Source organism: Poromitra crassiceps, assembly GCF_964638095.1.
Source record: "Poromitra crassiceps genome assembly, chromosome: 9".
Classification (NCBI taxonomy): Eukaryota; Metazoa; Chordata; class Actinopteri; order Beryciformes; family Melamphaidae; genus Poromitra; species Poromitra crassiceps.
The window spans coordinates 6,469,563-6,493,589 of NC_139630.1; the positions used below are offsets into that span (position 1 = coordinate 6,469,563).

Sequence of the window (24,027 nt, forward strand, 5' to 3'; positions counted from 1 at the left end):
TAAGATGTATGACTTGCCTAGTTAGTTGACCATGATGCATGAATTTAAAGTGGATACAGACAACTTTTCAACTTTCCCACCTTTGTCCCGCCCAAGCATTTCCAAGTGGTGTTATTGTTTTTGCGCCACTGTCGCAAAGACACGATCCATTTCCACAATGTGACCGACATTGGGGGGGAATCTAGAGTGCTTATGATTCATGGAGGGACCATAGCTTGTTGTTTAGTATGTAGCTTGTTGTGTTAGCTCTTTACCATTAAACTGTCTGCAGAAGACCTGTGTTTATCATAGTAAATGCCTGGTTGGAGCCAAAAGTGATAAACAAAATGACTGAGACAAATACATATGTATGTATATTGTGATATTGTGGTTTTAGCTGGCTAATAACGTTAAGGTGTAGGACATCTCGTTTCAAAAACAGCACATATCATGAGGCTGTCCGACACCTCAACTCTAGCCCAAGAGCACAGGCACTTTGTGCTAGAAGGGTCAACACCAGCTAGGCTTTTTGCACTTTATGACCAAAAGCAAAAATAGTTTAGCACTTTCTTTTTAAATACTTTTTAAGCACTTTTTATCGAGCATTTTTTAGCTCCCTGTGGCACTCTGCTTTTTTAACAGGTTCTATGAATTGTTTTTTAAAATGTTGTTATTATCCTTTTTATTACTTCCTTGTTTTTGTATGTATGGAACTCTCTGCATCTATGTTTCCTGTGATTCTATGTGAGCACTTCTGCACCAAGACAATTTCCAATCAACCATGTGTTGAAATGGCAAATAAAGTTATATTCTATTCTATTCTATTCTATTCTATTCTGTTCTATTCTATTCTAGCTTGCTAACATAGCCAGCTAATCTACCAGCCAGAAGCCTCGGGAGTGTGCTATTTAATCCAATACCGTCTTGTTTGAATAATGTAACAGTCGCAAATAAGCAGACTATGCTTTTGGAACATTGTTTGGTTGCAGTAACACATCAAAGGCCCTGTTCGGGTGCCACTTGCAACGTGCTTGGTCGCTTCCCAGGCCACACCAGCTCCAAGAAAGCAGGCCGCCCCCAGCTCTGTCACGCTAAGCTATCCAGGAGCAGCCTGCCAACCCAAGCCAAGAGACACGACCAAATGCACCAAAATAACATGTTCTATTCACCTTATGTTCAGACGCGGGGGTGGGCCAAATTCTTCCGGGTCGTGTTAACACTTCCGGCGGTCAAATATGAAAGAACGTCATGAAGAAGAGAGTTGTTTTTGTAGCGGACAGTGCAGGGGGTAAAATAAAGAACGTAGCCTACTACTTTGAGCTCGGTACACAGCAAGCAAGCGAGTATCCACTGTTAGCCAGGTCAGATAACGTTATCGTCGACAATGACGAGCACTTTCTTGTAAAACATACCTGGACTCCAACAAAGAAAGCTTCAGATAGTTTTCTCTCCTCCGAGCGCTCGAGCCACTTACGTCTATAAGACCCGCAGACGTTAACGTAATTCCCTGGAATGCGAATGTGGTTTGCTTTTATTTGGTATGTTACATACAATTGGCTAAATTATTAGTTAATTCAGAGTTAGATGATATTGGAGCAGCCAGCCATTTTCTTTTTCTATCTTTTTTTTTGCCGGAAGTCGTCACAGGACCACACAACCGGGTCAAATGGTTCGTGGCTACATAAGGTGAATAGGGGTTGCATGACTCCAGATATTTTTCAAGTTTACCTTTCTACCAATAAAGATGAGTCGATGTCGACTAGTAGTAAGCAAAGAAGAAGAAAAAAGTAGTCTTGGTCACTGAGATGAGCAGGCCGTGACGCAGGAGCAATATAAACACAAATCATGTTATGATTGGCAATATTAATGGCTTGTGAAAAGTTTACTATCTTGGCAAGTAGCCTACTCTCATATGATGGGAGACTGACTGTAATGTTACTACTAACAGTTTGATGCGCGGGCTGCACATATTGTTTGACTTTAATGTCCAGGGTCGCACCATATTGTTCACATAGCGACTCCCACGTCTTTGATCATGGTGCTGCTCTATCACTGCAACCCCTGTCCGAAGCGGGCGGCTAAACTCTGGATAAAAACATTGCATTTGTATATTGTAAATGTTATCTCTCCTCTTCCTCAAACCATCCCCTCCCTCCTCCCTGCAGCTGTAGGCTATTTCCTTCTCAGCTCTTGGGGATTCCGTCCCATGATTTCGTCTCGCAGACTCGCACCATGAGCCACACCGTCAGGATAGGGTGAGTTTGGGGTGTCCTAGTGGCTCACCTGATAGAACGCAAACCATTAAGGCTTAATCCTTCGCGTGGCCGGGCCGGGTTTGAATCCGACCCGGGGTCCCTTGCCACATGTCATCTCCACTCTCTTCCCACCTTTCCTGTCTACTTAATACAATAAAGGCAAAATAGTAGGGGTGGGAGAAAAAATCGTTTCACCTAAGTATCGCGATCTTTAATGTCACGATTTTTTGAATCGATCTTTTATTCCAGAATCGATAATCGCAAAAAAAACAAAAACAAAAACAAAAACAAAAAAAATTGGATGCCCGCAGTCAGGCCACTCACTGAAGAGCAGGCCATGCGCCGCCTACTGGTTTACTAGTGGTTTTATTACTTTATTAGTTAGTCTGAAGTAATAATTACACTTCAGGGTTAAAGTGGGTGCATCTCATTGTAAAATTGGACGGCCCAAATCTGGCTTCAAACGGCCCAAATTGAGCTTCAAACGGCCCAAATTGGGCTTCAAACGGCCCAAATTTTACACGCGTCTGCCCATATCGGCCTGGCCTGCTTGGTATCTAATGCCCGGCCTGAATTATGATCCCAGTCCGCCCCTGTTTTTAACTATATCGCCCAGCCCTACTCATGATATAATATACAGTCTCTAGTGTATGATTCAACTTTTCCCATGTTCTAATCTAGTGTAAAAAAGCAAACAAACTGAAAAAATAAAAGAAAAAAATAAACAAAAATCACAATAAATCATAATATCGAATCGCAATAATCGTAGAATCGCAATACTTAAAGCAGCTACGAGCAAGATTTTCGATTGTTATTAAACAGTCTAAATTTAATATCGATGCCTCACATCTTACCTCTAATAGTAGACGAGACCAACGCCGAGTAGTCTCGCTTGAACGCAGAGTGAATCGGCCAGATGATTAGTCTGTCTGCGGCCTGGGCAGATCAGGAAGTGAAATGAAACGGTTTGCGGCAGCCACTTCGGCCATAACCACAAAATAACAAAATAACTTCCAAACAAACTGTTAGAATATAACGAGAGTTGTTCGCGAGAGTAGCAAGCCCCTGGATGTAGCGAGCATGGCGTTCTCCTTGTTTATGGTCTGTTGCTAGGCAGAGCGAAATGGTTGAAGGCAGGCAACTGCCGTAAACCGTTTCGTTTCACTTCCTGGTCTATCCGGCCGCCGGAAGACAGACACAGACTCTATAATCTTCAAGAGAGCAATCTCCGATTCACACGGCTTTGGTCTCAGCTACTATTATTGTTAAGATGTGATGCATCAATATTACATTTAGACTGTTTAATAACAATCGAAAATCTTGCTCGTAGCTGCTTTAAGAATTGCGATATATATCGAATCGGCACCCAAGTATCGTGATAGTATCGAATCGGGAGATAAGTGAATCGGCACAGCCCTACAAAATAGCCACAAAAAATGATCTAAAAAAAAAAGTGAGAGGGTAAATTCAGCCCCGACAACACGTAGCAAAATGTGGTGCATTGAAACGTGCGTGGAAACATGAACGTTCAGCCTGGGAAAACTGTGCACACCATTTTCATAGTTGAACACACCTCAGCTGATCCCTGTAATGTTAGTAGGCTAATAGTCTAGTAGAAACCCCTATATGGCCTATAGTGAACCCAGAAATGTTGTTTCCTATGAACTTTTATGATTGAAATGTCATCTATAGGCCTAGTGGATGAAATTCAACTTGGTTGCTAAAAGTTGCATTTTGGGCAATTCGCGTAATTAGCATAATGAGCTAATTAATCACCAAAAACAGGAAATGGCTATAATTCTGCTTGTAGTTAACTTATAATGGTGATGTAAGAGTCTAGGTCCATGTTTGTGATGTCCAGACATCCATCTGTTACCATGGTGTGCTAATACAACCTTTCCTCATTAGCATAATCTGCATAAATTATGTAGAAATGTGGTCAAAACCTGGAAATGGCTAGGTTTTTTTGCTTTCAGTCAACTTAGAAAGATTCTCTTACAGTCTAAGTCTATGTTTTGATGTCCAGAAATCAATCTCTTGCCATAACTAAATCATGCAACCTTTCTTTATTAGTATAATTTGCATACATTGTGTAATAATTAGTCCGAAACCAGGAAATAGCTATATTTTTTATTTTAGTCCATTTAAAGGTTATTTAAGAGTCTATGCCTATGTTTGGATGTCCAGAAATTCATTTATTTCCAAAACTAAGTCATGGAACCTTTCCGCGTAATCTGGATCCACGTCCATTTAAAAGCGACATGGTATTAGATATTATTTAGTTTTTATTTTTCATTGTGCTATTTATTTGTCCCCGACCCCAAATGTTTCATAACATGTAAAAAAAGATTTCATGAGCAGCGATGTGCAGTCCTCCCTTCCCCACCCTTCTCCCACTGGTCACCTGCTACTCTCCACTTGACTCCCCAATGATGGGCTGCAAACTGATGCTGCTATCGCAGAATATCTGGACAAGGCATGTGAGCACCCTACAGGCAGGCTCTGGGTGGACTGTCTGAGGCTCTGGGTGGACTGTCTGATTCGTCCCACCTTCATCGCACTTCATTTTCTTCGTGCAGAGAGAGAGGGAGACTTCCTCCTACAGCAGCACTGCCTCAAGCAGATGGTCCTGTACTTCTTTGCTGCTGGGCACCATAATTATGCACGACATAACCTGGTACTCAGGATTATGCAGAATCTTCCACATGAGGCCAAGCAGGACCTGTTAGCTGGGGCTCACGTCTGCCGCCACTCTAACGGTGGAACTGCTGTACCTGCTGACCAGTTTGGGGAGCAGACCTACATTAAACAAGAGAAAGGACAAGGTGGGTTGAAAGGCATCTCAACCAATGAAGAGCAAGTTGCAGTGTGGATCAATTCCCATCCCATTTGTTCCCATCTTTCCCAGACAGTGGAAGAAATGTACATAAGTCAGGACACACCAGCCCCCCCTGGAGGTCAGTGCATCAAACATAAGGAGGAAGGTGAGAGAAGACGAGCGCTGGATCAAAGGGACCGTGAGAAAATCATGGAGGAGTTCCAGAAACACTCTCATCCCTTGAAAGAGAATCAGCAAACCTGTACAACATTGTGAATGGACAGGTGGCTCCAGACTGTGTGAATGTGCAGAATGCTCTTCAGATTGGTGAACAGCAGAGTAAAGATTTAGCAGAGTCTCTCCCAGAAGGCTTCCATAGCACCATTGAGAGGAGAGTCAAAACCATGGAGGTGATGAAGAAAGCTATGACTGTTAAAGGCAAGCCCATCTACGACATGGAGGCCTTCTTTGCTCGACTCTTAGTCGTGGGCCAGCAGCGCGGCATAGAAATGAAAGATGTTTTTGATCATGAGCTCAGCCCTGTTCCACCATCACTCATCGATGAATTTGGTTGTCTGAGAAAGGGTGACAAGTCTGTCCTTGTCAGGAAAGTGGGAGTACCTGATAAAAATGCTCCACTTCCCAATGTTGTCCTAGTTGATGCAAGTCAGCTGCTCTACCACATTGTCTGGCCTGTGGCAGGTACGATCAGCAACATTGCATCTAGCATCAAAGCACGCCTCGCCAATGCCTATACTGCAGCTGGAGTTGATGAGACCCTTGTCATCTTTGACCGTTACAATGATGAGCCCAGTTCCAAAGATCATGAGAGGAGAAGATGAGCAGGAGTTGGTGCAGCTGAGTACAAGCTGACAATCAACACACCGCTTCCAGATTGAGAGGCAGTGATGAAGAGCACATCAAACAAGGCACAACTATCACATCTTCTGTGCACATATGACCTCACTGCTGATAAGATCCTGCTTGTGAACCAGAAGGACTGCCTCGTCAAGCATGAGGAAGCTGACATCACCCTCGTTAGCTACATGCTGCAAGCAGCTACAGCAGGGGCACCTATCATACGTATCCTAAGTGATGACACTGATGTATTTGTCCTGTTAGTGTACTGGACGTCGAAGGCCGACATTCAATCAGCAGTGCAGATGGAGAAGTGGGATGGCACAATCCTGGACATCAATGCCACAGTTACGGCGTTGGGTGACAAATGTCAGTGTCTCCTGGGGATGCATGCATTGTTGGGATGTGACACTGTCTCCTACCCCTGTGGAAAGGGCAAGGTATCTGCACTGAAAGTACTTCAAGGAAGTCCCATCCCTGGTCTTACTACAGTGCTTGGGGAACCTGATGCCACTCACACTGACCTAAAAGATACAGGAACTGAGTTCTTCCTCACACTCTATGGGCAGAAGAAGGCCAAGTCGATGAATTACGCTCGCTACCAGATCTACAGACAGAGGAAAAAGCCACCTGAACTTAAAAAGCTTCCTCCAACTGATGTCAACATGATGCTTCACATACTGCGTGCACATCTCCAGGTAATGTTGTGGAAGGCTGCAGATCAGAGGGAACCACCTGCAGAGGCTAGAGACATCACTAAATTCGGGTGGGAGGTTGCGAAAGGAGGGGTTGTCATGCCCGCCGTTTCCACCCAAGCAGTGGCTCCAGCTAAATTGCTTGACGTCACCAGCTGCAGCTGCAGTGCATTGAAGGCCTGCAGCCAAAAGAACTGCAGCTGCCATGCTGCAGGTCTCAGTTGCACTGACTACTGCAAGTGTGAAGGAGGGGAGGTCCGCTGCTGCAACCCATTCACAATACATGAAGACAAAGACATAGAAAGTGAGGAGGCTGAAGGGAATGAGGAGAGAGATGATGAAGAGGGTGAAGGCCATTGAGTGTGAGGTTGTGGTTGTTCTAAGTCAACTTTAAATGCACTTATTGCTGTTTCTTGTATTCTGTGATTTCAATCTACATGTTTATATCTTTCAAATAAGCTAACTTGGGCCCTTTTTTTTTTTTTACCATTATTGAATTTTCACTTGTTTCATTAAATTTGGTGTTCTTATTATATTAATATGCAAATTCAAGTGCATGACAATGAGGCTAGACATTCCTATATTTTATATGTACTATAATTATGGTACATTATCATTGAAATAAAGTGCTTTGGGAAGTCTGTGGCGATTTTTGTTTTTCTTCTTTACTTGATAATTACCGTAGCTAATAAGGGACACAAATTGCGCAAAATCCAACTCTTAGCAAGCAAGGCAAGAGATTAATTTATGGACATCAAAACTATGATAGACTTAGAGAAGATCACATTTTTAAGTTGACTAAAAGTGAAAAATATAAAAATTTCCTGATTTTGACCCAATTTTTCCATAATTTATGGAAATTATGCTTATGAGGAATGGTTGCATGACTACACCATGGTGATAGATGAATTTCTGGACATCACAAACATGGACTTAGACTCTTAGATCACCTTTCTAAGTCAACAACAAGCAGAATTATAGCCATTTCCTGTTTGTGACGATTAATTAGCTCATTATGCTAATTAATCTAATTGCCCAACATGCAACTTTTAGCAACCAAGTTGAATTTCATCCAATAAGCCTATAGATGACATTTCAATCATAAAAGTTCATAGGAAACAACATTTCTGGGTCCAAGAAATTTCTACTAGACTATAAACAATGAACCTGCTCACAACAATAAAAGTATTCCGATTGTGAGAAAAACAACGAACGTGCGAAGCCACATATTATAAGCCAAATAACATAGCTTAGTACTTTGATTACCAAATAAATCTAGAAAAAGTATATATAGAGAAATGTGTGAAAAAGTCAAGATAAGATGAGCAGGTCTCGCAGGCTGCTGCCTGGGGGCTGGGGCAGCGCTTTGAGCGCAAGACAAGTCTTCAAAGCATGTGACGACTTTTCAATGTCCTCCGATAGGGGTCGACACCTGATAGTTGTGTCGAGGCGTCGTCACGTCGACGGGTTCATGCAACCCCTAATCTGCTAAACCATCCAGACTCCTGCCTGACTAATTGACCAGGTTGCTGTTTGCAAATGATGTTAAATGAAATCTATATAAGATTATGTTAGTAGAGATGTAAATGGCCACAGTATTTAATTCCGTCTTCTATTGTTATAATTTTTTTTTTTTTTAAAGAGCAACAAGTTATTTGATCAATGTTTCAATAAAAACAAATTTGGCGGGTGGGGGGGAGTGAAAGGCGTTTGTAATGGTCACCTTCTCATCTGTGTCGAGGAGGAAGCGGAGCAGCTGGTGGTCCTGTGGCTCTCTGGAGCTGGGCTTGGGAGGCGCTGAGGTGGCTGGACTGACGGGAGGCTCCTTCTTGATCTCCACCTCCTTCCCATTGGTTCCTTCTTCAGTGGAGGACGAGGTGTCATTGGGGCTGGTGTCCTGGAGCAGCCGATGGAGGATCTTGTGTCGTTCCGTCAGGGTGCTATGCGAGGCGGGGCACTGGGGGGTTGGAGGGGGGTTGGGGTGAGGCGATGAGGCGCAGTGGTTGCTGTTGTTGTTGGATTCGACTCCCGCCTCGTTGCTGTCCAGGAGCTGGTTGAGTCTGGGGTTGCCTAGATGCGAGGGAGAAGGAAGGGGAGCTTTGAGCGAGTCCTCTGCCCTTCCATCGCTGCCTCCTACTCCTTCTGGGGGTTTTGCTGGAGCAGGGCGTGCTGACGAGCCGGCGGGCGTACCAGCTTGTCTCTGATGGAGAGGGGAAGACAGGGAGAAGGTCCCAGCTGACCCACCACCACCACTACTCCCATCCTCACCAGACTGCTGCCTGCTGAGGCCGCCCCCGCTGCTCAGAGCTCCTGATGGGGAAGGAGGGAAAGGGTTCCCTGGGAGCCGCGACAGTCTAGGTGACATAAAGGAGGTAGGGCTGGCTGTGAGAGGGCTGCTCAAAGGAGAGGGGCTATTGACCTTCTGGGGACACGTCCGACTTGGTGTCAGGTAGCCCGCGGGCGTGGCCGGGCCGTGCCCGTGGGAGGAGCCATTGCTGTTGTTGGGGTGGGGGCCCGAGGTGGGAGGGCCGGGGGCTGGGGTCGAGTCACCCCCAGGGGGGAGGGCCGGGGAGCGGGAGGGGGCTTGGGCCAGGCTGCCCAGGGTCAGTGGAAGGCTGGGGTTAGTGTTTTCCTGAGAGCTAGCAGTGTTGTGTTCCCTGGGAGAGAGGAGAGGATGACAAATAGAGAAACGTACCGTGAGGAGCCCACTAGTGGCACTGCATGAAGAAGCACACTGTCAAACTCATGTCATGCAAATTCAACACGGTGTACATTTGAATTTAGCTTTCTAGCTCATTTTGACTCAAAATGAGAAAAATCAATAATGTAATTTTCATTCACCATTACATACTAGTATTGACATTTCATTTAAAAATAGGCATGCTTTATGATTAGCTTTATTAAAATTGAAATGCCAAATTATTAATAATTATTGTAAGAGTTCTTCCACCGCCATTTTTCTAAATATTTTTTTCAATATTTTTTTGTTTAGCATGATGTAGGCATGCCTTGATTATGAAGATTACAGTAGCATGATGTTGCAAAGTTCAACATGTATAGAGGTTGTTCTGAAAAAGCATATTCATGGCAGTAACAGGTTTTTAGAGTAGTGTTTTGAACGTGTGTAATGGGTATTCAGTAGTCTTGTCCTGGCATTCAGTAGTGTCTGTGTAGCTACGTGATGGCTTTTGTGTGCCATACGAAATCAACATTTGCTTTAGATGGGATATGTTTTTGACAAGTGTTTGATTTTGTCATAGAATTTTGAGATTTCTACATATCAATGCTTGTTGTTGGTTTTGTGTTTATAGTTTGGGGAAAATGTAACCTCCTTTCAGGAAATGTGTCTCAGCTGTTGGGAAAAACAAATAAACACCTCCACAGTCTATATGGTCGCACTTGTAAATGAGACTTCAGCCTCAATGTATTTTTACCTGTTTAAATAAAGGCTAAATAAAAAACAGTTATTATTATTATTATTATTATTAGTAGTAGTAGTATTATTAATAATAATAACAATAATAATAATAATAAATAGGGTTAGGGTTAGGGTTAAATAAGAAAACGTATTTCCTCACGTTTAGACAGCAATGTGATGCAGCCAGGAGAACAATAGAGTACCACAGGAATGAGTCCGGAAGTAGTACTTGCAGCTCATACGTGTAAAAGGTAATGGGATTTTGGTTAAATGCATGAAATAAGGTCTGTGGTTAACAAAGGTCGAACTTTGTGTTCAGCAAGATACTCTTCACAAATGAGGAATACTTTAATGACTTTTGAAGCGTAAATGCGTTTTTTTAAATGTGATTTTCAGAAAATGCTTCAAAAGTCATACAAGTGATCCTCGTTTGTGAAGATTATCTTGCTGAACACAAACGCCGCTGTTTCATAAACTTTTTGTTAACCACAGACCTCATTTCATGCAAATCCCACTGCCTTTTCCCCCGACAAACCAGACTTCCGAGGTAAGCCTACAAATATATGGTACTCTATGTGTGTGTCAGTACCTGTCATGCAGCCAGGAGAGCAATGTGTGTGTCAGTACCTGTCATGCAGCCAGGAGAGCAATGTGTGTGTCAGTACCTGTCAATAGTGTGGATGCCCATGATGAAGGGCTGCACGTCGGGGTTTGGGGGGCAGCAGAACTTGCAGCGGGTCTGAGCGCTGAGGGGGGTCCCGTCGCTTAACGTGAACCGGTACAGAGGGCTGATAGCTGTGCCATGGGTCATCACTGGTGGGAATACCAATGCGCGCGCACATTTGCGCACACATATACACACACACAGACAGACAGACAGACAGACAGACAGACAGACAGAGACACACACACACACACACACACACACACACACACACACACACACACACACACACACACACACAACAAGATAGACTGTGTTCAGTCTCATTTCCTGTCTGCTTCTCACCATTTCCTTGGGTCAGCTGGGTGTCTGCTGGCTCCATAATAGAGCTGTAATGATTAATCGATTAGTTATCAACTATGAAATTATTCGCCAACTATTTTGATAATTGATTAATCGGTTTGAGTAATAATAAGAATAAAAGAAGCCAAAATTCTCAGATTCCAAATGGGAATATTTTCTGGTTTCTTTACTCTATAACAGTAAACTGAATTTGGGTTGTGGACAAAACAAGACATTTGAGGACATAATCTTGGGCTTTGAGGATAAAAATAATTATCATCATTTTTCACCATTTTATAGAGCAAAGAAAATAATAATAATTGAGAAAATAATTAAATAATTGAGAAAATAATAGACAGCTTAATTGACAAAGAAAATAATCGTTTGTTGCAAAGTGACAGAGTTCCATTTTTGGGGACCTGGAACCAGTTTGTAAACCAGTTTATACTGGGATCCAGTTGAATACATGGTTGGACTGCTCAACACTGTTGCCATGGTTTCAGCAGTTGGACTGTAACTGCTGTACTGTGAAGAGCCAGACTGAGGCTCTGTCACAATCCCTCTTCTTCTAAGAACTACTGCTCGTATACAGCATCTGGAGCTGAGACATTATGAAACTCAATATTGAATTCAACTCAACTCATGTTGAGATATCAGTTGCTGTGACAAAGCTACAGGAGAGCGGGTCAAGGCAGCTTGGGATTGGAGCGCTGTGGGCTGTGGCAGACATTGGTCTATAGAGACGCGGCAACTTCCAGTCACTTCCTGTATCTGTGTCACGTGGGTTTTGCCACGCCCCCTTAGGAGACTAGGAGCAGGCACTGAGTTTATTGTAGTCAATGGGAGAAGTGAATGTGATCTCAGATTATTATTGATTCTTTCATAGTCATCAAAGTAAATATTGGGCCCATTCCCCACAAGCCGCATATTTCTTCTGGACATTCTGACACTAAAATTGCATTTTTCAGCTCAGGAGAAAATTAACTTTGTTCGAGACCTGTCTCTATCTCAGTAACACACGTGATTTGGCGCTCACGTTAGGAGGGAGTGATTAGCTAAAGCTACATGTGAAGTTTGCAGATGTATTAGCCAAATCTGTGTTTGGAAAAAATATTTTTTCAGGTGTTATCTTAGTTACAATTACAGGTAGATTGAGCTAACAAGGGGCAGATTTGTGTTTACGTATGGTTTTTATTAAGTTTTGGGAACTCACGATCTCCAGCTCAAGTTAACTTGTTCGGTCAGCACCACACTTCAAGGGGAGAGGAGACCACGCCTATTTAGGAGACTGGAAGAGTACCCGTTCATACTATAGAGCAGGGGTTCCCAACTTTTTTGTGCCGCGGACTGGTAGATAGATGGAAATAAAAGACGTGGACCGGTTGTCAATTTTAACACATTGAGTGCCAGCCATTTTTTCATCCTGTAGGTAAGTTGTGCCAGGTTTTTTTTTGAGGATTCTGGCTCATTTTACAAGAGCCGAGGATTATTTTCTGTTAAGAATTCATGAACACCAATCATCTAAAAATAACTAATAGAATGTGTGCTTTCTCTGTCTAAAAGAGTTAGTTTGCAGAGTTAGTAGTTATGTAGATATTAGCCGTTGAGTACAGCATGGTTTCAGCGTCTGGAAATTTATTCAGAGATAAATGGCTTTTTGTGAATTCGATAGAACAGTCACTTTAACCATTCATTTTTGGCATCAGTAAGACCGTCAGACATTCTAAACAATAGTTTTGAACAGTAATTTCCTCCATAACAACAGGAAACACCCCTCTCATTCAAACTCCTCCCTCCGTGTGTCTTCTCCTCCTTCCTCCTGGCTCTACAGCGGGCGTGTCAGAAGCGCGTTGCTGCTGCCTGCCTGCCTGCCTGCGTGCCTGCCTGCCTGCTTGCCTGCGTGCGGACGCTCCTTGTGCGAGTCAAGATGGGCCGGGGAATGCGTGGGCGATGGGCAGATGTTGATTCTGGCCTTTCTGAGGTGTTTCAAAGTGTGTTTCACCTATAATCTATTTTGCAAATCGCTCTCCGCTCTCTGTGTGCTGCTGCCTGCGCGCCGCGGCCGCTCTCGGGCAAGACAAGTCTGGAATGGATTACTGTAAAATCGCCTCGCCATTTCCTTGAATGGCTTGCTCCCGCGGCAGTTTTTTCTTTGATTTCGCTCGTCTGGGGGAGCACTGTCAACACTTAGTGGGTCGGTAAAATAGATTATACACATTCTCTTGCTCCAATAGTGATCTCGAAGATGTAAAAGTTGTTGATTGATGTCCCACCGTCAAAAAAAAAAAATGTTTATGTAAGACGAGATATCTCGGCTCTGGCACTCAAGCGTTGGATTATGTAAGACGAGATATCTCGGCTATGGCACTTAACGTGTTAATAATAAAAAATAAATAAATAAAAGTTTTAATAAACATAGGCTATAATATTATAGGCTGTGTGGTAGTAGTAGTCAAGTTGACGTTTATTTATGTTTGTAGTTGTGTTAAAAAAAAAAAGTTGACCGGGCTCGCGGCCCGGTACCAAATGCGTTGCGGCCCGTTACCGGTCCGCGGCCCAGTAGTTGGGAACCACTGCTATAGAGTACCGCAGGAATGAATCCGGAAAACCTGGATGATGGGTTCCTTGATTTAAAAGTCAACTGGATTTTTGGATGGGGATTTTGGTTAAATGCCTGAAATAAGGTCTGTGGTTAACACAAGCTTCTGAAAAAGCGAACTTTGTGTTCAGCAAGATGATCTTCACAAATGAGGCCCAGTTTTTTTTTTTTTTTAAATCACAATTTTCAGAAAACGCTTCAAAAGTCATAAAGGTGGGCCTCATTTATGAAAATGATCTTGCTGAACATGAAGGGCCCTATCTTGGTACAGGCGATATCCCCTATTTGCACTTGCGCACCTGTTTGCGTGCCTTAATGATAGCAGTCCGCCTTGCGTGTCCAGGTGTTCTTGGACACGGGAGCATATTGTAATGATTTATACAGAAATGTAACTGTATAAAAGTCATATAATTGTGTGGGTAGACGTGACCTCCCTGATTTCTAAGTTAAAACAGCCCCGAAATATGGTGGGGATGCAATTCTCGGCAGGGATGCAGAAATGTTCACAGCACCTGCACCAGCAAATTAGAGCCGTGCCAAATCATCTGCGCCCGCAAAATGCCAGTGCAAACGGGATTTGGGCGGTCTTAAGCACCAGAATGATTCACAGGTGTGGCCAGGCAATGCCTGGGCATTACATCAATCAAACCAATCGGATTCCCGTCTCACAATCGCTGTGTTTGCGCGAGGCATGCGTAATAGAGTGGACTCACTCGTGCCGAGGACAGAGAGAGATGGAGAGAGCTTGTTGACAGATCGTCTGTGGTGCCAATGACCCTCCGGGTTATGGGATAGGTGAAGGTGAAGAGCCTATTGCAAGCAGCCGCGGCGCCAGGGGGGGCTAGGGGGGGCTTTAGCCCCCCCTGAAATTAGCCAAGCCCCCCCTAAGCCCCCCCCTGTAAACTAGGCTAATACATCATAGTAGAAGTGAAAATTCCCAGCGTACCTGAACACAGCATTTACACACCTCTGGCTGTCTGAGAACCGGGCCGGCCCATTTTTTATGGAGGGGTTCTCACCCTACTGGCAAGTGATTATGGCGCGTATTATGTCATGGTGTGATAGAAGGACCTCCCCCTCTGCTCTGCTCAAAGTGGCCTGCTCCATCTCTAAGCGTCTCTCTCGGTCCGCGCCGCGGAAGTTAAATTTCCTTACATACACATGTCAATATCATAGGTCAATATCTACGGAAAATGGACATAAAACAAGCGTCTATCGTTAGTATCGCGCGCCTTTATATTGATCAAGCGTTTATGTTGATGGCTATCACAAAGGAGATACTTTATTTTGCTTTGTACACGGACTGGACTGGACACAGTGGACAGCACAGGACTCCTCAGATCGAGCGCACTGATGTAACTTAACAGCCAGGTAGGCTGCCAGGGCATGGAATTTATATTTGATATACATAATGGCTTTGTTAAGACTGGTTGCCTACTGTGCTGTTGTGTTTTTTGGCTGCCGTGCTCATGCGTGTGGTGTGAATGTGAACATAACTGTCGTTCTCCCATGAAAGTTTGTTGTTTTAGATCACAACTTCTGCGTTGGAAGTGGGCGCCTCTTTCAGGCATGCTCCGTTTGTAGCAGGGAGGCAATGGGTCCCATTTTTATAGTCTTTGGTATGACTCGCCCGGTGATCGAACTCACACAACCTCCCAGTCTCAGGGCGGCCACAGTGAGCTGGTTTTGATAAAAGTATCAAAAAACGCCTCAGTCTTGTTGTCACTGGCGTGATTGTTATACTGTATAGTAGGGTGACCAGACGTCCCCGATTTTCGGGGACAGTCCCCAATTTCGGTGCTCTGTCCCCGGCTGGAGCTGTCCCCGAAAATGTCCCCGATTTTGGCCACAAAGTCAAATAATAATACTGGCAAGAAACTCGATAACAGAGCATTTGCGGCACCACAAAAGCCTGTCGTTATGCGCACGTTGTGCAAAGTGCTGCCTGTGTGTGACAGAGTAGATCACAGAGTAGATGTTCTCCCTCTGCCCGTGCCGTGGTTTTCCCAGGACCCAGGCGCCCGCAGCCAAAGCCCCAGAGGTGGCAAACGAGAGGCGGCGTCTGCTTGCTGCTTTTGCTACCGTCCTTGTTTAGCGGACCCCATTCAGCGGGTTATCCATCCCAGTTGTTTTGAATAGTTAAAAGTACAGTAAAACTACCTGGTAAGTAAGTGCAGTAACTAACTCAAAACGTTTTTGCAGAGAAGTCAGTAACGTTTTTATGTACACCAAACTCCATTGAAAAAAATGTCAATTTTTAACATGATTGGCGATGGATCATTGTTATCTAGTCATTAGCCTACTGTTCCCTAAATTGGCCTTCAGCCATCAAAACTTTGATAACCCCTGGTTTAAATTAACACAATAGGTCATATTTATCTCTAGATTACAATTTTAATCATTAAAATTGCCTTTTAGTATTAACATGATTTTTTTTATTATTTTGTCAGCATTTAATATTAAATTAGCAGTTAATATGGTCATGTGGCCATTGAATACTTGAAACTGGTAAGCAACACCCTAAACTCACGGAAAGTGTTTACTGAGGTAATAAATCACTACTGTAATGTTTTTGTTTTGTGGAAATAAATTATCCACCAGTTGGTGAGGTCAAAGAGAGAAGTTGTCCCTCTCTATGTTCCTGCCACTCTACACAATACACCAGTAGCCTATTTCCCATGAATTACCTAGGCCGTCTAATTTGTGGTAAAATGTGCCAGATAACTAGTAACCATTGTAAACTGCTTCTTTTTCAATTGTTTCAAAATCACAAAGTTCTTCATAGATCTAGCCTCTTACTTTTGGTCTCAAAGTGCATCAGATTGATGCATTTTACTGTAAAATGTAGCCTACACAATTTTCTAAAAGCCGGGGGGGCCCCCCTACCGGACCTGAAAATGTCCCTGATTTTCATTTGAGAAATCTGGTCACCTTATTATATAGTGCAATTTATCAATGGTTCTATTTATTTTTACTCTGGCACAGACTATTGATGAATGGATGTGCCTGTGTATGTGGCACTGTTTATTTACATATAGCCTATATGCAGTGATTAGCCTAATTTGTCTCTAAAATATAGCACATTTTAAATATTTTGTGTAAATTGTGAATATAAACTCTTGATTTACCATCTAAATGTGTGTGCTGCATATAGCCTTGTGTAACTGGACTCATCAGTCTCAACATATACAGTGTGACATAGGGCTAAATACACAGTCAGTCTTCAGCTCATTGAAGCACTTACATGCATAATGTTGGGTTGGCGATTTGGCTCTCAAAGGAAAAGCAGTGGGCCCTCCTTGTCTAATAGTAGAGCCTAATTCACACCCTATCATATTATTATAATTTCTTATATTAGTGTTTCTCAACCTTTTTACACAAGTACCTGAGAAATTACCACCATATGAATGTATGAGAGGGAGGGGCCCCCGCGTACCACCAGTGGTACCTGTACCACAGGTTGAGAACCACTGTCTATTTATGTAGAAAAAGTTAGCCCCCGCTGTAAATATGTAAGCCCCCCCTTAGCCCCCCCAGGCACAATTGGCTGGAGCCGCTACTGATTGCAAGTAGGCTAATGTCCATTGTCCAACAAGTTTTCTCAATTCATTTCCCTTTTTGCGATGTGATAAAAGTTTCTCAGTGAGTTATAGTTATTGATTGCCTCACTGAATTATCTGCTAATTTTAGCAGCAGAATTTGATGTCCTGGCGTGGCACGTCTGTGCGTAATGACATATCCAAAAGGAATTTTACTCTGCGTTGCGCTGCGCAGCATGGAGATTATGGTGCGCTCAAGCGCAGCGGGGTATTTAGTGCGTATGAGGTGCTTTTAAAAGCTCTTAGCGCAAAGTAATTGCACGCTGCTGACGATAGGATAATGCCATCTATCCCCACATTTTTGCGCTGAAACGCCTGGTTTGGCATGTGGCAGGTCTATGTCCAGTACAATTATAACAGGCATGTGCTTGTGCACGCCCGCAATTTGCATTGCATAAACAAGTGCAAGCGCTAAATGACGATAGGGCCCGAAGTCTGCTGTTTCATAAACTTTTGTTCACCACAGACCTTCTTCCATGCTAACCAAAATCCCCATTGACTTTTAGACTTGGGAACCGGAACTAGCACGACTAGGTGAGTTGGCCTATAAAAAGATGGCATCCCTGCGGTACTCTATGGGCAGAGCCTGGATATCTAAGTAGCTATCTAGTAGGTATCTCTAAAGTCCATCAACTCTGCCTGTGGTACTCTATGGGCGGAGCCTGGAGTGAGGTATCTCTATAGTCCATCATCTCTGCCTGTGGTACTCTATGGGCGGAGCCTGGAGTGAGGTATCTCTATAGTCCATCATCTCTGCCTGTGGTACTCTATGGGCGGAGCCTTGGGTGAGGTATCTCTATAGACCATCATCTCTGCCTGTGGGGGTTACCTTGGTGCAACAGCTTTTTGGCGTGGGACGGCTCCTTGCCCTGCGGCTGGAAGAAAGCGTAGATGCACTTCCTGACCACGTCTTCCCAGCCAGGCCGGCCACTCGCTCGCAGAGAGCTCGTCTCTATGGAGATGATCTTCCCTGGGGGAAGGACCGCATGCACACACACACACGTGTAAGCACGCACGCACACACACACTGTGTGTGTGTGTATGTGTGCATGTGTATGTGCAGTGTTTCCCACAGGATTTCGAGTTGTTGTGGTGGGTGGACCGCAGGACCCCTTATCTCCGGTCTGGGCGCCATGAGCGTGTAGCGTGTTCTTCGTTTGCTCCCGCTTACAACTCATGTTTTTTATGCGATTTCCTCGTTACAAATGTTACGTTGAGTGATTTATTTTACTACAAGGGTTGAGGACACGGTTGAGTCGGTGTAGCGCGGCCCTGCTGTCAAAACAGGATGCAACAGATGAGTAGGAGGGGAGCTAGAAGAGCGGCGAAAACAAAGGCTAGCAAGGAAGCTAAAGCTAACCCTCCATAACCGAGCCCCACTATGGGTGATACTCCTGGACAGAGCAGCGCAGCCGGGAAGCAAGAGGCTACATCCTCGAAGCCATCGGTAACCTTCAGAAGGATATTAACACATTGAAGACTGAACTCGACCTCTGATGCCATCGCCTCTCTGGAGCAGAACGTTCCTTGGTCAGCCATCTGACCAAGGAATTGGAGTCTACTCGCCAGAAATGCAAAGACTTAGAGGCCTGCACACAAAGAAATAAGCTGAGAATCATAGGCATCAAAGAGGGTGCGGAGGGTCCTCGCCCCACAGAGTTTGTGGCTATGCTGATAAAGGACGCATTTCACCTGGAAGACTCTTCTGGACCGCGCTCACCGCTCACTTCGCCCGAAGCCAGCAGAAGGCGAGCGACCACGGGATTTCTTCTTCGAGTTCACTTTTTCCACATAAAGGAGGAGATGCTGCGCCGATTCCGTGAGGGTACACCAGCTCTTCTAGGGCTGGCACGGATCAGAAAACCCACGGTTCGGATCGCGTGACGGATTTTGAGCCACAGATCACGGATTTTTCGGATCAGAAAAAAAAAATTATATTATATTATATTTATTAGAAATATATATATATATATATTATATATATTATAAATTATATATTTTTCTCATAAGTGACACAATTTATGCTTTTACTCTGAAGGCAGAACAACCCAACTTCCTGTTTTAGCGTGGCGCTGCTGGCTGTTGCTTGCTAACCTGCAGTCACTTGACACGGGTACAGACAGGGTGAGTGGAAACATAACGTTGCAGCTACGTTAAACTACTCGGTGGCCCCACATGTTGTTTCGTTGTTATGTGTCCTAAAGGCAACATTTCACCGTCCGGTGATAACGTGTTCGTGAAAAGTGTGTGTGTGTGTGTGTGTGTGTGTGTGTGTGTGTGTGTGTGTGTGTGCGGCTCTCGTTATCTTGCGCAGCCCGCAACACGCTGCTCGCATTCCTGTGCTTTTTCAGAGGTGTTGAAATAAGTTTGTTGTGATGCTGTCTTTAGTAGCCACTAGCCACAGCCTTCAGAGAGACTTTAAAGCGGGGAGAAGGGATGAGGAAGCTCACTTGCGCTTGCCATGATGATGCCTGTCTGTGTCTGGCTGCACTCCGCGGACCATGGACGTTCCGAACCGCGTTCCGAACCGTGGGGGCTGATCCGTACGGGTCACGGATTATCCGTGATCCGTGCCAGCCCTAAACTCTTCGCTTCGAGGGTCATCCCTTCTACATATTCCAGGACTTCACCCCGACCGTCGCCAAACAGCGGGCTTCCTATAGCGAGATAAAGCGCTTGCTTCGTGCGAACCACCCCGATGTGAAATATTGAATCACAAACGCGCACGGTTATACGTATAACGGCTGTTTTGTCAATCAAATCTATTTCAAACCTTGGCATACTGTAGCCTACCTCGTTGCATCCATAAAAATGAGGGCTATGCAGTCGACATTACCGTGATGTGTCAACCGCGTGTCGCACAAAATCAAAACATTGAGCATGTGTCTGAGTGTGATGACGTAATGGTGTCAGCGAGATCACATGGAGAGTTAAAAAAGGAGGGGCCTGTGAGCTGAGCTCTGCTGCTTGTTTCCAGAGATTTAAAGTGACGGTGACTTGAATTGAGACAAAAAGCCGACACTTATGCGAGGGGGGCGGGGGGGTTGGGGGGGATCCGTCAACATCTGTTGTGGCGGTGCGCCATAAATGTATCAATGAATGGGAAACACTGCACACATGCACACACGTGTGTATGTGTGTGTGTGCGCGCGTGTGCATCTGTGTGTTACCTGTTGGGTCCTGCTTGGTGATGAAGGACTCTGTGCTGACAGGCAGTGGCTGGGGCCTTGGCATCCGGCAGGCGATACAGATCAGACAGCTCTGCAGGTCTTAGAAAAACAACAAGAGACACAAGTGACTAAGGCTGGGACAACATAGTCTATCGTGATCATAAACAGATAATTGTATCGTGGTGAATTTCCATTCATCGTATAATGGTGAATATGGTCACATGAGAATGAATATTGTCCCGAGTGACTTGAAAAAGCTGTCGAGCTTAGCTCACTAGCAGGTCACAGTCTTATTGATTTCCTGTTTTGAAGCCGGCTGGGCTTGCCCGCTGTATCGTCCAGCTAAAAAAGTTCAATGAGATGTGTGGTGGGTTAAAAAATAAGGATCGACACAAGACGAGGTTCCCAAAGGCAAAACCTGTCGGAGGAACCTGTCTGCCCAGGGGGGCCAACACCTCCAATATTTGTTTTTTAACAAAAAAGCAGCCCTGACCGTCCATGCTGCCTTATATATTTATCTGATTTCGATAATAGACAATGCATATGAATTCGATGGCCGCCTGTATTTATTTGAGCCGGTCCGGACAAAAGTCAGAACTAGGATTACAAACTGAGAAACAGGGGGAACGGGAGCTGCCATCTCAACCAATAGACAGACAGAGCAAACAGAGACAGAGTGAACACGGTGCACAAAGGTAAATAGAGAGTTAATTTTCTCATTGTCTCTATGATATAATCAGGGAATTGAGCCGCTGCTATTTACACACATTACATATGCCCCGTATTCCTCGTTTCCAGGCCGCTGATCTGCGTATTAAGCTTCATGGTGCATTGATAAAAATAAAATAAAAAGTCAGGGTGAGTTAAAAATCTGAATTAAAGCCGGAAATAAGGTTCAGGTTGTAAAAAAAACGGAATTCTCCTTTAACTACCATACTCACACACCTGCTAGTTACAAAGTCAAGTATCGATCCATTAACTTAAAATGAAAGATGTGTTTCTCTGCAAAAGGTGCGGCTAGATAATCTGCTGGACTTATAGTGGGAAACATGTCCCCTTTGTGTGTGTGCGCGCGCTCGTGCGTGTGTGTGTGTGTGTGTGTGTGTGTGTGTGCGCCCGCTCGTGCGTGTGTGTGTGTGTGTGTGTGTGTGTGTGCGTGTGTGTACCATCTCCCTCCTCCTGGAGGGTTCTTGGCTGGGACAGGGTGAAGCACTGCATGATGTCATACTGCTGCCGGGCCTCCAGGTCCTCTGAGTCCACCTCGTCTGGAGGTCTCTTCAGCATGCGACAGCTGAAGGTGTGGCTGCTCCTCCGGCCGGCCTCCTGGGGCCACGGCCCGCCATTCACTGGACGACCACAGAGGAACACAAAGGGTTAATGTTTACTGGGCAAGCACAGAAGAACCCAAAGGGTTAATGTTGTTGATTCACACCCAGTCGCACACAATGTCAAACGTCAAGAGTTTTTATATCCATTCAAATGTCTTAAAACTAATGTGGTAACCGATTATTGGTGTTATGTCGATGTGATGATGCGATTATCTAGATGTTTATTATGCAAATAAATTGTTTTAAAATCTAACCGTTAACACGTTACATTCTGACTATGTATGTGGCGACACTACGGTCACTCACCGAGGCTTTTGGGCCTGAGTTAGGGTCACTCACCCAGGCTCTTAAGCGCGAGTGGGGGGGCCCACTCACCCAGGCTCTTGGGCCTGAGTTAGGGTCACTCACCCAGGCTCTTGGGCCTGAGTTAGGGTCACTCACCCAGGCTCTTGGGCCTGAGTTAGGGTCACTCACCCAGGCTCTTGGGCCTGAGTTAGGGTCACTCACCCAGGCTCTTGGGCCTGAGTTAGGGTCACTCACCCAGGCTCTTGGGCCTGAGTTAGGGTCACTCATCCAGGCTTTTGGGCCTGGGTTAGGGTCACTCACCGAGGCTTTTGGGTTTGGTTTAAACTAGAGTCACTCATCCTGGCTCTTAACCCTGTGTTAGGGTCACTCACCCAGGCTCTTGGGCGTGAGCCGGGGGGTCACTCACCCAGGCTCTTGGGCAGCAGGTTGCGTACGAACTCATTGTGGTCTCCCACGTGCAGGATGCTGTAGACGCTGGAGGTCATCAGCTCCTCCTGGCCGTATCCCAGGTAACCCGTGACATTCTCCGACACGAACACGATGCGACCCTCCCGGTTCACCACGAAGAAAAAGCCATCCAGAGCCTGGGTGACGGAGGGGGGAGGGAAGATGGAAAGGAGATGATTGGAGTTTAATGGGCCTTTTTCACCAGCATCCATTTTGTGTCTAAAAGGCAGGAAGTAACACAGGTGCAAGCAAAACATAATGAGGGTTTCCATCTTCTAATCCATTTAGGTGTGCTAGTGCCAGGGCCCTCATTAATGTTTTGCTTGCACCTGTTACTTCCTGCCTTTTAGACACAAAATGGCTGAGGTGGAAAAGGCTAATTTGCATTGTGTTGATTGGGGAGTTGTACACACACACGTTACATAACACATACACTTATTCTGTTAAGTTTGAATTCTACAAAAGCAGGTTTCAAAGCCAAAAGACAAACACCAATTCAGAACAAAATAAATAAAATTAAAAGATTAAATGCTACGTGGAATTGAATTTAAGACTACAATGACCGCACCGCAGATATATGCCTCCGCCAACAAGTGAGCAGTCGACATCCATGTCTGTCAAGACTTTTGTGCCAAATGTGAAGAATTTGAATGTGAAGATTCTGATATTGCATAACGAGCTAGAAAATGGCATTCATGAGGTCACAGTGACCTTGAAAAAATCAAATGAGCCAAATTCGAAGAAATTCCTTCAAGATGCTCCTGAGATATAACGTTAACGAGGTCGTTAATGAGGTCACAGTGACTTTGAACTTTGACCACCAAAATCTAATCAGTTCATCCTTGAGTCCAAGTGGACGTTTGAGGCAAATTTGATGAAATTTCGTCAAGGCGTTAACTTGAGATATCAAGTTAACGACCTTGAAAATGGCATTCGTGAGGTCACAGTGTCAATAGTCAATACTATTTGGGTCTGCGTTTTCAATATAAAACTATAAATATAAAAATGATTTCGGTGAGTTTCTCAGTACTTTTTTAACATTTTCATAAATTTCTTATGAATACCGTGATAATACGATAACCGTGATAATTTTGGTCACTTGATGTGAAATTTTCATACCGTTACATCTCTAGTGTGTGTGTATGTGTGTGTTACCTCTAGCAGCATGGGCCCCAGAGCCTCTTTCTCCACCAGCCCCTGGTTACTGGAGGAGATGTCGCTCTTCTGCACTTCATCATCTGGAGAGAGCAGGGCCGCTTTCTCTGTTGGGAGGAAACAAACAGTCAGCGAGGCGTCTGGATGGATATATGTTGAAATGTCCTGCAAAAGAAGGTACTGGAGCTCGGACTGCAATCTTCCCTGCCTTAAGGCACACGCAAACAGGTGCGCAAGCGTAAATAGGGGATATCGCCTGTACCAAGAGAGGGCCCGAAGTCTAAGTTGAAGGTATCTGAGCCAGTGTGTGTTGGGCAACTCAAATGTCCCCCTCAGAAGTTCAAAGGATGCAAAATTACCATCTATGTATAAGTCTCTGACAGAAACCAGCCCC

At 44.7% G+C, this 24,027-nt stretch overlaps 1 protein-coding gene across 1 annotated transcript in view; it reads right to left on the reverse strand.

The window, feature by feature from the left end:
- ncoa1 (nuclear receptor coactivator 1) overlaps positions 1-23,713 on the reverse strand; it is a 117,332-nt gene extending 93,619 nt beyond the window's left edge. The window contains exons 1-7 of the mRNA XM_083643275.1: positions 23,634-23,713; positions 22,438-22,615; positions 21,564-21,743; positions 20,398-20,496; positions 18,057-18,197; positions 10,689-10,836; positions 8,329-9,262 (exon numbers count right to left, since the gene is read on the reverse strand). Coding sequence (XP_083499401.1) covers positions 8,329-9,262; positions 10,689-10,836; positions 18,057-18,197; positions 20,398-20,496; positions 21,564-21,743; positions 22,438-22,615; positions 23,634-23,645 — 1,692 coding nt within the window. The 5' untranslated portion in view covers positions 23,646-23,713. The remainder of the gene's footprint in view (positions 1-8,328; positions 9,263-10,688; positions 10,837-18,056; positions 18,198-20,397; positions 20,497-21,563; positions 21,744-22,437; positions 22,616-23,633) is intronic.
- Positions 23,714-24,027: the final 314 nt, after the last annotated feature.